Genomic DNA, 15,786 nt, shown 5'->3' on the forward strand with positions numbered 1-15,786 from the left:
TCTAGGAGTGTGGGTATGACCCAAACATTAATATTTTTTAAGAAAATATTTATTCTCCAGGCGATTCTCATTTGCAACAAGGACTAAAAACTATTTCTCTGTAGAAAACATACCTGCACATATTCACAAATATTTATAGCTGTAGACATTATGAAAGTCACACCTGTGACTCTGCTAACCAATTCACTTTTGTCACTTAATCTGTAAGAGCTCAGGAATCCAAAAATCCAAGAAGCACTTCTCTATCAGAGAAGGTAGCTAAGTGCTGTAAACATTAGCTCTGCAACCAGCAGGCTAACTGGTTCTGCAATGTTGGCTCATCCTGTCTTTGTAAAGAATTAGGTAATTTCAGTTTATTGAGTGGAATTCTAAAGCAGACCCACTTACTAGTTTACAAACAGTTCCCCGTGGTTAAATATCCACTGGTTCTTATTTATGGCTTTCCTCACCACACACACACACACACACACACACACACAGTTCTTAGGAAAACATTTTTTAAAGCTGATTTTAAAATTTAAAATTTCAACAAAACATTTTAATATTCTGCCTATGATATTTATATAGTTCCTTCCAGATCAAACCAGATGATCAATAAGGGGCTCCACAAATCATCAAAAAGACCATGAGAGTCAATCAGTGCTCTATCAATGGTGCTTGAAGATGACTCTTTGGACCTCAGATCCTTTGTGTGTAAAATGAATCAGTAGAACCGACACCATGAAGCTAATGTTCTGGAATTCTATGATTCATTTTTTCTGGAGGACTCAGCCAAGTTGGAGATTCCCTTGATTTATAGTGGATTAAACTTTTCAGACTCTTAAACTGGTTTTGTTTGTTTTCCTTTACCACCTCCCGCATCATTGAGCCGTGTGGATATTTGCTAAGAACATGTGAAACGTTCCAAGCTAGGGGACTTTTGGGACACAGATTCTGAAACTTCAGTTGAGAGGTTGGCCAGGCAAAGTAATTGGTTTCCTTTGTGCGGTATGGTAGGAGAGAAGAGAAAAAAGATCTGCTTTTCATAGGTCAGAACTAACCACAAAATAATTGGGCCTACAGTCTAATCTAATCATGCTTCTGTTTATTCACTTCATATAAAAGTCTCTTACGAATGCATTTGAGCACAATATATAATAATACTATAACATACATTGTGAGAAACTTTTGAAAACAATAAAATGTTCACCTGAAATAATGCAGTGTTCATAGACATACAAACCCATTGGTCATGCACATTTGTGCCATTTCTTTAGTGAGTTACAATGCTGAACTGAAAGCGTGGAATATATTTTACAAATGGAGACTGAAGCCAATTACAGGTCTAACAAGTGTTATCAGAAGCTTCACATTTGCATAATTTACTACATCAGTTCACATTTTATTATAAAATTCACATTGCTTTATTGTGTTTTTTTTTTTTTGTAATTAGTTAGAACATGACATTCCTGCTTAATGACAGGCAGGAGGCTTTTGCTTCAAAGTCAGTAGTTTGGGAACACTCAGAAGAGCCATCTGTGAGCAAATGTAGTGTTGCTGTTTAAACCAAAGCCACAATTATAGTAGAACCCAGTCATAACCCAACTCCTGCGTACACAGATTTGGATAGAACATGGGTAAAAACTACATCCCCTTGCCCCCTACCCCTATCAAACTCTACAAAAGTAAAAGCTCAGTATAAACCATTTAATATCGAATGTGATAATCCTGTTTCCAAAACTGGTTCACAAAGGAGTTGTGCAGAATTAGCAACTCAACAGGGAAGGGGGCAGACCGTCTGAATAAAAGCCCACGAATGTCCTCCTGGGAGGGGGTCGTATGTCTTTCTTAAGCGATGTCCAGGTTATATAATACACAATACAAAACGTTACAAGAAAAGTCGCAACTCTTAGGCAGAGTTTTCTACACAAATGTAACACCACCATTGGCAGGCAATGTTAGATATATAAATTAATAACTTACAAAACATTACATTATATACATTAAGTAATAAATAGACTGTTATAATAAACAGAAACGGAGGTGTTAGCGCAGAAGGCAGTGCAAGAGAAAGACGGCAGCATCAAATTGAAACCGGTGTGTCACTGGGTAGAGAACGCTGGGGGGTGGGGGGGTGGATGGGGGGCCGTGCAGCGCCCAGTGGCTCAGGGCTTCAGGACTCAACATGGCGCACTGCCTAATCAAGCTACATTTTACAGACTGTTGTTGGGAACGACACAACTACCCCTTCCCACCTCTTAGCTTGTTCACTTTTATTCTGTTAGTAGCACAAAAGTGAAGTCCTAAGAGGAGAAGAAAAACTGCTGTAAGCAGGCAGACAGAGATTTGTTAGACGGGCAACTGTGAAGCTGGATGGGACAACAGGGGAAGGAAGTAGAATGTAGTTAGAAGCATATCCTTTCTATTTGCAAAATAACTGTAGTAAAGTGAAAGATATTGCCCATGAAAGAAGGAAGACCATTTTCTTTCCTTTTTTCCCCACCCCCAGAAAGAGTCAAAAAAGTTTATGTCAACTTTGAATGCTTATCTGTGTAGAAGTTGATACTAAACTCTAGGTATTCAACAGGTGTTTTAAAGACGTGAAAATGTTCTACAAAAAAGGCACACAGGTTGGCAGACAAGGGGACAGGTGAGCGGATTTATAAGTGAAGTTATTAGTCAGTTCAGTCACGAGAGGGGGCAGATTCCCAAAACTTAGTGCAGAGAAATCTCTCAGTTTTGTGTCTTCCATTTTCAAGCCATTTACTCAGGATCTGATCTTGGCCTCCAGTACCAGATAAAGCTTCAGCTCTCCATCCACTAAGCTTGCAAGCAAGGCAAGTCAACCGTGGGATTTTCTGAACTGCTGTCTGCTTCACGGTCTTGCATTCTGGCTCCAAACTCGAGTTAACTGGAAAGGCCACATGGCCCTTGTCCCGCGCAGGCCTACATCCCCATGATGGGCTGGCCCTACCACACAGCTGGCATGCTTGTCAAAGGTGGAATGTTCATCTCCCCACAGAGAAGGCGATTATGTGTCGATCGGGGTCTTGTTCTCCACCCCAGTGTCTCCATCAGTCTCTCCTAGCGAATCCCTATGTTCGGGGTCGATCACACAAAGTGTCTTTGTGCTGCTGAAATAATTGTGACCCTCTCCCTCTTTGTCAGGGCCTTCGGAATCCTCCTCTTCAAGGGTTAGTTCAAACTGAAACTTCTCCATCAGACCCTGACAGTCTCTGTTCTGCTCATCCAGCGGTGGGGAGGGACTCTGGGGTATCATGCTCTGATACCAGTTCCTGTTATCTTCTAATGTATCCAGAATGTCCTGGGCATCAGGCTGTACCAGATCTGCCCAGGTCTCCCACAGTGGGTGCACAATGTAGTCAATGAAACCGACCTGGAAAAAAATAAGGTTACACGTCGATTATTATGATGGGCTCTTAAAAAACCAAACAAGCAGTCCTGGTTTCTAGACAAAGAAAGAGCCACGACAATCCAAGAGAGATCAGTAATGATGGATTTGAGCATATGCTCTGTGGTACACCCTGCACTGGATGTAATATATACGTTATTACTCTTAAGTCCCCAAAGGAGGTATTGTTATCCACACTCTACACAGGAGGAAACTAAGATTCATTGAGACAAAATATCTTGTCAGAGATCACAGAGCTGGTAAGTGGTCTGATTCCAAAGCCTGTGTTTGTCTCACTAGAACATACTACTTTTCCTTTTCCGTGTGCCAGATAAGAAGTCTAGATGTAACCCTGGCTGGGAATGACTTTGCCTCTACTTGGATTCTGTGAGTCATTCTCCAAAGAAGGAAGCTCCAGGTCTAATGAGTTCTGACTCAAGATTCCTTCCCTGATTAATTTAAAATATGCCACCATTCCAAAATGAAGAGGAGACGGCCCCTGATGACTCTGAAATTTCTCAAGTTCCCCGGAATGCTTTTGTTTGTAGAGGACTTTGGTAAAACATCTGAAGATACTTCAAGCACCTAAACAAACAAATATTCCCTCTGTGGACATGTCTGCAATTGTCTTAGATCCACAGGGTTATAATCACTTCCATCAGGAGAAAGGAGGGAAAATAAAAACAATTAAGCAGTTCCTTTGCTAATGTTCCTGTGAATAAATACGAGGCTTATGGCTCTGTTATGGTTTACACAGGGGCTATGCATCCTGCATGAGCTGGCTCTGTGGCCTTATGCTGACCTCTCCATTGTCGGACAAACAGGAAACACTGGGGGTGGGGGCAGGTTGTGAAAAAGAATAGGCACTAGTTGAATGAGGGAATGGAATTCCCCTGTCCTGGTCTGGGGGACTGGAGAGATACTGGGTCTGGATTCAGGGGCAAATGAGCAAGAGCAGCGTATATGTGTCTGTGGGACATGAAATAGCTATCTTTCCGTACGACTGGAAACCTGCCCTTAAACAGCTATTCTGGGTTTTGGCAAATCATTTAATACATCAAAGTTCATAAGTGACTCTTTTATATCTATATCTATATCTATATCTATATCTATATCTATATCTATATCTATATCTATATCTATCTATATCCATATCTATATCTATATCTATCTATCTATCTATCTATCTATCTATCTATCTATCTATCTATCTATCTATCATTATCTATCAACCTACCTATCATCTATCTTCTCATCCCTGGTGCTTCCCTAATCTTAACACAACTCTTACCAAAGTCAGGGACCTCTGTGATCTGCATTGGTCACGTAAACTTGACTGCAAATGATTCAGATATTTCTCTTGCATCTGCCCACTCCCTCCGTTCTCTTTTTTCCTTCTTTATGTGTATTTAATGGATTTTAGAGACTATTCTCAAAGTGTTTTTCAGGGACCTGAAAAAATTAACTCAAGGCAATGGAGAAAATGGGATCAGCTGAACAAAGTGCTGTCATTTCCTTTATTCATTTGTTTTGCTTCTGTTAAATGCTCGGCACTTTTTTGAAAGGGAGCCTCTAGTTGCTTATTTGTGAGGCCCAGGGATGAGAGAGCTCTACAAATCCGAAGAGCACCGAGTCAAGGACTTTATTGCCAGACAACTCAGACAATGCTTGCCAAAGCCCATCTGCGGGAAACACCTGAGTGGACCATGACGTCATGACAACAGAGAGACCTGCCCACAGTGATGGAGAGTGAAGAGCTCTGGGTGGAGGGTAGCTGGGTCATCCAGGAGCTGGTGAATGAACCAAGAGGAGAGCTTCTCCACCTGATGCACTGGGAAACAACTGCTGTGTCTATTTCACAAAGCTCTTTGGGGTTCAAATAGGACAAGGTATGGGAAAATGTATGGAAAACCACATAGAACACCATATAAAAATAAAATATCACTGTTGATAATCAATGGACATTATTCTACTTAACTAACTAATTGTTCAAATTTAGGCTTTAGGGGATTTGAATTGGCCCTGACAACTCAACTGAATGTCAGCATGCATTTTTATAGCATATTAGACTTTTAGAGCACTTTCACAGATTTTAAACTCATTTGACTGGGTTTCTTTAAAAAACAACAAAATGATAACTGCAAAGGAACTTTGCATTGATATTATAACATGTGTAAGTTTGGGGGTAGCAGGTAGCGGGGAAAGAGGACGAACACGAATTAAAAAAGCACTCCTCAACCTGGACCCATTATCGATCATGACCACCTGGCTCAGGCCATTTGTTGCCCTGAAAAAATAACATTTCAGCATGCCCTGAGGCCTTTGTAGGGATATTGATACCTCTAGTGGGACATACTCTGCAACTAGAAGTGTCTGAGGCATTTCTGTATCCCCCTGCCTCCAGCATAGCATCCCCAGTTCTCAGACACAACCCAAGATGTCAGTGTGTTCTCAGAGGTGGAGAAGCAACCTTGGAAGGGGACATAGGATGGGGCGTTGACTGTGAGGTAGAAGAGGTATGAGGAATGAGATTCACATTTGGCCATGCACTTGATAATGGAAAGACAACAGACACAGGGCGGAGGAAGCAAGGATGAAGAGTAGAGCTCTTGGATGAGGACAGGGAGAAAAGAAATCTGGAGAGACAGTGAGGAGGCAGCCACTCTAAGTTTAGTCAGCTAGATTTGCTAAGGCCATAGACAACTTTCTAAACTGCTTGAGAAGACACAGATCAAACTGCGATGGGTTTCTGAGGCCTACTTTGTCTCCACCCTGTGAAATTGAGTGTAATGGAGAAGGCGAATGAGTCACAAAGAATGGGTAGTTGCTTCCTTATAACTTCAGGAATTAGATAGAACCCTCTAGTTCTACAATCAGCAGAGCTCACAAAAACTTTGAAAATGGCATAGTAGATACCTGGGATTTTTCCACAGAAGCTGTGTGCTTATCACACATTGGGCTAATCTCCATTCCTCTCTCCCGCTCTTTGTCTCCCTGCTGGAAAAACTCTTCCATGATGCGGTCTGTCCATTGCCGATACAATTCCAACGACTTGGTGGGGTTGCTCAGGTCTGCACAGTGTACCATGTTGCGAAGGACCTGGAATCACCAAGTTTTAGAAATCCCATAAAATATAGTGTAAATACTACCAGAACATCTCATATCTCTTGTACTAGTACACTTGGTACCAAACCCTAGAACATTTTAGTTGCATTATAATTGTGGTGTGTGCACAAAAAAATGTGCTGGCTAGACATGGTTATTTACCATTATCGAGTCCTGAAAGGGAAAATGTGTGTCTTCTCAGATTGACAGTCATTGAATGTAAAAATTGGAATGAACATTAGAGGTCAAATGCTGCCATCATTTCCCTTCCCCAGTTTGGAAAAAATGCAAAGAATTACTCAAAGTAGATGTCTTCATATTTTCCACTTGTGGAAAGAGACCAGCTGATGGCAGTTAGTATAATCAAAACAGACCTAACAATCTTCAAGTCGATGGGATTTATATCCAAACACGAGCTTTTGGGACCAGCAGTCACGTATCCCCTATTACAAATGAATTTTGCCATTTATTTTTAGCACTAAGCAATTCAATAAATAGGGTTATGTTTTTTCTTCATAAATTAGAGGATAAACTTGAATGTCCATTTTCCTTAGCTTGTTCTTAAAATAAGCCCAAGTTGTAATAATAATCAGATATGTGGCTAACTGAACTGATTCTTGTTTTCATTGTTGACTTGTTGTTCGGTTTAGTTTGATTTGGCTTTGTGTTAAATCAAAGGCATTCTTCAAATACCTGTATACGATCCGTGTAGTTGTCCAGGAGAAGAACACCTGAACTTGTAACTTTCTTTGTTTCTACCATTGTCTTCAGGTCTGCCAGCAGGCTCATATGTTTGGACATATCAGTTGCTAACACCTAGGGTAAAAAGAAAATGAAACTCTCAGGAAATTCAGTTTATCATAGAGAATGGGATTTCTCCTTCTGGGAAGGGAACAGTAAGTGAAGGATGTAGAAAGGAAGTCTTACCATGTCAATAACCATTTTCCTGAGTGTCTGGCGCTGCTTCTTGGTGAGATTCTGGAAGATGTCACAGTGTTCTTCTTGCAGCAGCTTGAAACCCACAGCAAGGTGATGGTTTTCCAACACAGATTCATCATTATACATCAAAGCGAGTTCTGAATCTAATAAACACGGAAAATGATGACTTAATAAGAAAGGGATATAATTCCAATGTTGGCATTACTTCAGTATGAAATCAGATCTAGTTCTCTCCACATGATGTCAGGAACCAAGACCCACATGTCATTTCTCATCAGAGAAACCATTTCCCTCTTCAAGAGGAAGTAGTCCATTCCTAAGCAAAACATGCTTGTCATAGATACTGGTGCATAAACTCTCTTTGACTAAAATTCACAATATTTTAAAATTCTTTTTCTCCTTCTTCATTTCAGATGAAAAATCGACCATTAGGTAAGCTCATTCCCAAGCAACTGAATCCTACTTTTATCTCAGTTTGTAATTTCCTTTATGTCTTCACGCATTTTGTGCTGTAGAAAGGAAAATGCCACTAAACTTTATCATATGTATGAGGATTTTCAAACTGATTCACTTTTGTTATAAGTTCCCCCTGTTCTGTCAATTGCGACTTTCCGATTTTCAAAGATGATAATAGTGTGGGTGTGAAATTTTGTTTTATCTAAATAATTCAGCTCTCTGGAGCTTTCTAAAAAATGGTAATGAAACATCAGTAATTTTTTAGAACAATCTTGATGTCAGATTTTCTGTCCTCTGGCCCTATATGTCATAAATAGCAACATCTGGATACCTGAACAACAGCTTCCAGCCTGCCTTGGATCACACAGAAGAACCACAGACATGTTTTGTTAAAGCCCTGGTCTGCATTGGAGAAGATGGTCAATAAATTCTAGAAGGACCATTTTCTCTTAATAAAGAATAATAGCCAAGGGATGGTGATAGGTTACTAGTTGTGGATGCTGTCCCTTATATACCATTGCTTTAACTGTGTGCTTCATGTTCCATCTTTAGAATACATGGTGGGGTATATGAAGTTATTTCAGCCCTTCCTGCCTGTTGACCCTGTGATTAATCCCAGATCTTCAAACTGGGTTTATATGTTCTAGTGTTGTCGGTGGCTGTAGCAGAAACACCATTTTTCTGCGTGAAGCTAACTGGCTGGTATATGGATTGATTTGTGACACACACTATATCAGCTGTTACAATCCAATAGCCACGTAGTTGCCTGAAGCTTATGTTCTTTCAGTAGAAGAGCAAGGTTAAAAAAGAATCCACCCCATACCTAGATCATTCAGATATTCTGATAATAAAGTAGGACAGGAACTCTTTTATAGCAAGTGGCTCAAAACATTTCCATAAAACCATCAGCACTTGATGTCAATTATGACCACAACTGTATAATCAATATTCTCAGAAGAAAATGTACTGAGATTTTTAGCACTTAGAAATAGTGCACTGAGAAAATTCCACGGATTCTCATTAGCATGGATACTAATCATTTTCAGCATGACAAAAGCATTGAGTATAGTTTGGGATCCTAAGGCTGGAGCAGCGATAAATGTCACTGGGTCATCTTCCCTACTACAGACCAAGCATTCTGGTGCTTTCTTTGGAGTCTTATTTTTTTTTTGGAGGTTCCCATGCTCAGGTCCAACATTTGGGACAGCTTCCTCAGTAGAGAGGGACACTAGTGGGTCACCATGTTCTATGGGAGAGTCCTGCATAACACTGAAAATCATTATCACGTTATCCCCAAGTCCTATCCCCTTGTCCTTACTGGATAATTCCACATCTGTTACTCTTTCCTCATGTATTGTATTTTCCAAATGTTGAGTACTTTTTATGGCTCCCCTCTGACCCTTTCCAAGTTCTCCACGCTAGCTCAAAAATTATGTTGCCAGACTGGACACAGTATCCAGGAAAGGTCTGACCAGCTTGAGTGGAATGGAAGGATTACCTCATTATTACCCTTATTATCATCCATAATGAAAACATTAGGGGGAAAAATGAAGCAATGAATCACACAATTATCTCGAATGACTATTCTGGTAGTGAACTCACTTGTGTTGATGAGAAACTGGTTGGAGACTCCAGGGTGATCCACGTCATGGATAGCAGCTGCAAAAATGGTGGCCAGAATTTCCAAATCAGTGAAGACAGCCTGTAGAGCAAAACGAGCACATTTAACTCCAGGTCCCATTGGCCTCTCCTGCTTATTCACTTTCATACTGAAGTATCCCATTCCATTCTTGGTGGGAGAAGGACTGTTTGCTGATGTATATGATGTCTCAATACACTAATTCAGTGTACACTCTATCCATCATCATAAGGTCTCACATGAAAGGGATGATGGCAAAAGCCCATGCTCACATCAAGCTTATAGGAAGGCATTAGCACCATGCTCCAAGACGAGTAATCAGGTGGGGTCCTGTTTATTTATTGGATAAGTAGTATAGAAGCATGGTGCTTATATAACATGAGTGCATACAAGTCAAAAAAGCAAGTCGGACTGGCTCTGCTCTGAGATATAACAACATTCATGGTTTCACGTGGTTTCAGACTGAGTAACTCAGAGAAGAAAGGTTAAATCCCAAACTCAGAAGACTGGCAATAAATTATTTCTCAAAGCTAAATTTGTAGTGTGCCCAGAAGCTTTCATATATTCATTCATTCATTCATTCATTCATTCAAGCATTCCTTCAGTTCCTATCCACTAAATGTTTACTATGGGCCAGATCTGAGAAGATTTCTTAGAAGTGAAACCTAATGCCCCTCTGCTCCCCTTCATGCCATGTTGTGAAGCCTCCTCTGCCCCTACTTGTATAGGATAATTTAAACCTAATATTTGTGTAGATATATATTCCTTCTGACTAAAAGGTCTTTCACTGGCTGAAATGTCTTTCCTCATCCTCTGTGATTACTTAAATCTTCTGATCCTTCAACTGCCAGCTCAGTTTCCACCTGTCTTATGAAGACTAGTTGCTCAAGGACACGTTGAGCGGTCTCCTGTCTCAGCATGTATAGCCCCTGTGGCCAATTTCTGGACACACAATAGGCATCCTATCAATAGCAGTGGGTAGTTGATAAACAGTGTTGGCCCACTCTATAATCCTTATACAGAACATACAAATAATACTGTTTCTCTCCTTCAGGGGATAAAACAGCCTCAGCTCCATTTCACTTTCCCATTGTCTTGGATCTCTTTTCTCAGGAAATATGGAACACAAACAATAGAATAGTGGTCAGTCTAAGCTTTCTTCACCTTCCAAACTGAACCTGTGAATCTGGTGGGGGTTGGCAAGTCTCCTTCTGCAGTGAGCCTACACATTTTGGAAGTACCTACCATTGCCATATGTCAAGGAAGAATATGGCCTGCTGGGCACATTGCTGCTAACACTGGTGCATGGAAATGCATTAACCTACTAAGGAAGGAGTCACAGCTGCCTTCTAGCAAGATGTCTAGCAAAATGGAATGCTGTTCATTAATTCCTCAGTTTTAGATATTCAGTTACTTTTTCTTCAACTTGTAGAATCAGTTTTATGAATTCTTAGGAGAATAAGCTAACAAATGCTTATTCCCCACAGGAACTATGTAGGACATTTTATATTATACTTCTGTGCTATCCCTTACAGCATTTGGGTTGGTATGGGCAATTCAGATCAGTATATGCATATTGAGGATAAACTACATACTAGATGCTGAACTGGATATTTAACTATATACTGGAGATGCAATGAAAAATAAAGCACCCTGGGGGCACCTGATAGCTCATTTGGTTAAGTGTCTGATTCCTGATTTCGAAGTGTCTGACCTGATGATTTTCATCATCAGGTCATGATGTCAAGGTCATGAGATCAAGCCCCACGAAGGGCTACATGCTCAGTGAGGAGTCTCCTTGAGACTGGCTCTCTCCCTATGCCCCTCCCCCTCATGCATGAGCATGTGCTCTCTCTCTAAAATAAATATATCTTTAAAAAAAATAAAACACCCTGTTAAATGCTTGATAATGAAATAACTTTTCAATTTTAAGAGATATAAAGAGATGGTTACTCTGATATTTGAAAGCAGAGTAAGTAGAAATGCCATTCATTTTTATTAGTAAACCAACGGATAGATGCTACACAAAATAAAGAACCCGTTTGAGCATGTGCAATTATTTCTGTAACTATGTTACATGTTGTATGGCACTTTTCTAAAGAGGATGGGTGGGTAATGCAAAACAGATCATAACTACTCACATCTAATGCTGGCGTAGAAAGAAGAACATGGGTTGACTGGGCTACATCAGCAGCGTGTAGGCTGTTATGATATGCCACATCAGAATGGTAATGGTCTTCTAAAGTCATCATGTAGGTTACAAATGTATCAGATGAGATTTTGAATGTCTTTAGGAGGTCTCTTTCCTATGTAGTAAAATGGAGTAGAAAACAAATAAGTGGATGTTCAAAAATGAAGAAAAAGTTAAATCAGGAAAGTAAACTGGGATGGAAAAAAATCATAAAGAGCCATCTAATTAAATAAGCAATACTCTCCTTTTAACTTACCTGGAAAATGGCATACATGATGCATGTGAGGGGCCTATTGTGTGAATATCCAGCCACATTGAAGATGTTAAGGCCCCATTTGTTCAGGTCTTCCAGCTCCTGTAATTGAAATGAGAGGAATTTAGGAATAAGACCAGTTTTGTTAGCATGCCTCATTATTTTCATTTAGTTTTTGGACAATGGCTGGCTAAGACTGTGGAGTGTCTCTTTAGAGTGTTTGGGTCTAGTTGCATAAAAATTTGAAAATAGAATGGCCTACAAGATTGGACATCCTCTTCATATTAGTTATGTTTCTGTATATTCTTCAGAAAAGGGAAAGTGTGTGTCTAATATACAGATTGAGTTGTTGACCTTATTTGCACATCAGTCCTCAACCAAGTTGTATTCAGAGGTAGCTGTCAGTGGCTTAGAGATCCCTCTAGTTCCATTTCCCTGTCTCTTCTCTTCACTGAGCACTGGCTCATTAGTAATAGCTGAAAAACCATCTCAGGGGAACTCCCTTGCCCTTTGGCTATCATTGGAAAGGGCCCAGTTGGGGAGACTCAGTTTGCTAGAATGTGTGGAAGTCAACCCTAATTTAGTAAAAGGTCACGAAGAATGCCAACCATGGATTATTCCATCTTAGAGTTCTTGGGCCACGGACAGGCCTCAGAGAAACAATTCAGTCCCCCCATTGTGTGATTATTCCAAGATTATCTGATTAAAGGAGTAATTTATTCTATCCTGAATTCTTGCCCAGAATAAGGGATCTAGGCTCTCCCCAGAGGCTTGCCCCAATGTAAGATCAATCTTGCTCCAATGCCATCTGTCAGAAGTCTCACTGAATGTCTGCTTGCCCATGGCAAGCTCCTTTCTTATTGTCACAAGGCTGTAGGAACCTCCGTGGTCACCTTACGCGGCCCTCTAGGGGATGTGTGTCTTCCTTCACTCACGAGGTTTGGAGTCTGAGTCAGTGCTGTCAACCTCTCTCATTTCTTCTTTAGCTCTGCCAATCAGTGCTGATTTTTCCAACTAATCCTTGGCATATAGTTCTAGATCTGTCCCCTGGGACAATTCAATCCTGTCTCCTGGCCACCCTGTGGATTCTCCCAGTGTGCCTTCCTTAGGATTCTCATTCATGAGGAATTTCCATTTACAAATCCAACTCAGAATAAAAAAATAAAGGTCCTTTGTTGTTGGAAAAGGGTCTCGAATTAGGTGTCCAGCAATGGACAAAGAGGCCACACCAGCCTTCTTATCATACAATTTAATAATAAAGCAAAATGATTACTACTATTTTCTAGTAGATAGTTTTGGGCAGCCACCTGCTATAGAGAGAGAGCTGCATGCACATGCCCCTAGCTCAGACATACCTTGGCCAGATGATCTTCGTTTTCTGTGTTGACTCCAAAGCGTGAAATGCTTGTATTGTTCAAGCTTGAGCTATGCATTAGTTTTTTCACTCCACTTATCTGTGTCATGAGTTGTTGCTTTTTCTTTTTCTCTCGGTCTTTCTGGGTGGGAGATGGAATCTCCACATCATTCTGCTTATCTGCAAGAAGGGGAAACATTTTTCAGCCCCTGTGTGCCAATGAGAACCCACTGCAATATCCAAAACAATCTCTAATGTCCTACAATTATACAGTCTTATAAAGGACTATCCCCACATTATCTCACTTGACCTCCAGGACAATCTTGTGAGGTTGATGGGGAAAATAAGAGAATTTTTTTGGCTTCATTTATTGCTCAACCAACTGAGGCCAGAGGAGCTAAATAAGTTGTCCAAGCAGTGGCAGAGGTAGGACTCAATCCTCCATCTTCTATCTGTAGTGTAATTTAGAATTACACTTCTATATTTTCAAGGTAGGGCATTAATATTTATATGTAGGGGTTTTTTTAAGTAAATAACTTCTATGAAAAAAATAACTTCTATGTTTGTATAATAGAAAAGGTTCATGTAGCCAGACCCAGATTAATAAAAACAGGCTTTATGTTCTGCTCATTTTATCAGATTTGTATTAATTTTTTAAATTTAAATTCAATTAGCCAACATATAGTACATCACTAATTTCACATATGTATTAATTTTTTTAATTTAAAAAATACATACAACTTTAAATAAGTACATCATTTCAATTTAGATGAGCAGTATGTAAGTTAGAGAAATACATGGTTTATGATCTTTATATAATTATGTTAAGCCTTGGCTTATTACCATCTTTTGAGGTTCAGAGGAAAAGTATATCAGCTTTACTTCATGCTTTATTTTTATTCATTCTACTAATTAATAATAAACAATGCCTCTCACTTGTAACAGGCATTAAATTTATTAAAATATTTATGCTGATTAAATATTTATGCTGATCTCATTTAATCGCTTAAAAAATTCCACTACAACAAGGTAATAGCAGAGCTACAATTCGTGACAAAAACATCTACCTTCTCATGGAGGTTCTTCCTTCTATATCACGCTATTAAAAGCATCAGCCACCAAATATCCCATTTTACTTCACAGGGGGCTTTATCCTGAGTCCTTCTGCAAAATGCATTGACTCTTTCAGGCCACAGGGCTGCTTGTGAGTGTGCACAGAGGCAATCATTTAGTGAATTGCATGAACAGCTACTTCATTGAACTAAATGACACCCTGTGGCTGAAAGAGTTAATGCAGCTCTCAGAAATTCCTACCTGTATCTCTGCTTGTTACAGTAGAAATTAGGACGAAGACAACTTCCCCATTTGAAAATGACATGTTTCCAGATGGCATGCTGGCGCCTAGAATATTTGCTTTCAACTCTTGCAAGGTGATGGCACAGTCACATGCTTTCCCCAGAGACCTCCGTCTGCTCTTAGGGCCCTGTGGCCAACTCCTCAACGCAAAGCAAGCTCAGGGAGACAGAAGCAGCGCCCAGTATGTCTCAACACCTGGAGCAAGGGTATTCTCCATCCCTAGCATCCCTGTGCTATCTTTAGGGACCTATAAGCTCCTCGCCTCATCAGTCTATGACTTTTGCCTAGGGAGGAATTTTAGTGGTCATTTCAATTAGTTCAGGGGTTTCTAACCTGCTTCAACATCAGAAACACCCAGGGAACTTGAGAAAAACACAGATTGATGAGCCCCATCCAGTCCTCCTGAATCAGTATTTTTTTTTTTAAAAAAAAAAAGAGCTTCCTAAATGACACTGATGATCAGAGCCAGGTTTGGGAACCAATAATAATCCCACACTTTTGCTTTTCAGATGAAGTCAGCGATTTGTCCAAGCTCAAAGGGCAATTTATTCCACAGATATGTATTTTACCATTACTCAGTTCCAGACACAGTGACTTAATAGCATAAAACCCAGGCCCTGAGGTTCCCGTTAAGAATTTCTTTCTGGTCTCACGATCAATGGCAAAAAATCATGCATATTATATTATTTCTGACATTAACTTTTCTGTCGCCTCACTCCTAATAAGCATAACTCTTTGCTAAAAGGAAAGGCCACAGTAGCCTCTGTCTTTCCTGACCACCGTTCTTCATCATTCCTCACGTCTGGTTATCTAAGAGACTGTCAGTTTCCCCTATGCTACTGCACATAGGAAAACCTCTAGTGCGACTAGCAGCCTTTCCCTGTGTTAACTAAAGATTCCTTGCAACAGCCAATAATTGAACCCTACTGTGTCTGGAACATTACAATAAAGAAGAAAGCCATTATTCACAGACAGGAGCAATTTGACATTAATGGGCGTTTCCCTATACAGGCAGGCAGTAGAACAACTGAGAGGTTTCCCTAGTCTGAATCTCCTCTGTTTAGAAGCTGAGCCCTTACACTGCAGAAATATCCTGAAACAC

At 40.2% G+C, this 15,786-nt stretch overlaps 1 protein-coding gene across 4 annotated transcripts in view; it reads right to left on the reverse strand.

Moving 5' to 3' along the window:
• Positions 1 to 1,062: 1,062 nt before the first annotated feature.
• The window catches only part of PDE4B (phosphodiesterase 4B), a 432,607-nt gene continuing 417,883 nt past the window's right edge, over positions 1,063 to 15,786 (reverse strand). For all 4 annotated transcript variants that reach the window (XM_041771485.1, XM_041771486.1, XM_041771487.1 and 1 more), the window contains 8 exons: positions 13,330 to 13,508; positions 11,978 to 12,076; positions 11,672 to 11,836; positions 9,494 to 9,593; positions 7,424 to 7,578; positions 7,190 to 7,312; positions 6,308 to 6,490; positions 1,063 to 3,376 (listed from right to left, as the gene is read on the reverse strand). In XM_041771485.1, coding sequence (XP_041627419.1) covers positions 3,011 to 3,376; positions 6,308 to 6,490; positions 7,190 to 7,312; positions 7,424 to 7,578; positions 9,494 to 9,593; positions 11,672 to 11,836; positions 11,978 to 12,076; positions 13,330 to 13,508 — 1,370 coding nt within the window. In that variant the 3' untranslated portion in view covers positions 1,063 to 3,010. The remainder of the gene's footprint in view (positions 3,377 to 6,307; positions 6,491 to 7,189; positions 7,313 to 7,423; positions 7,579 to 9,493; positions 9,594 to 11,671; positions 11,837 to 11,977; positions 12,077 to 13,329; positions 13,509 to 15,786) is intronic.

The sequence above is a fragment of the Vulpes lagopus genome, chromosome 10, assembly GCF_018345385.1.
Source record: "Vulpes lagopus strain Blue_001 chromosome 10, ASM1834538v1, whole genome shotgun sequence".
NCBI classification, from domain to species: domain Eukaryota; kingdom Metazoa; phylum Chordata; class Mammalia; order Carnivora; family Canidae; genus Vulpes; species Vulpes lagopus.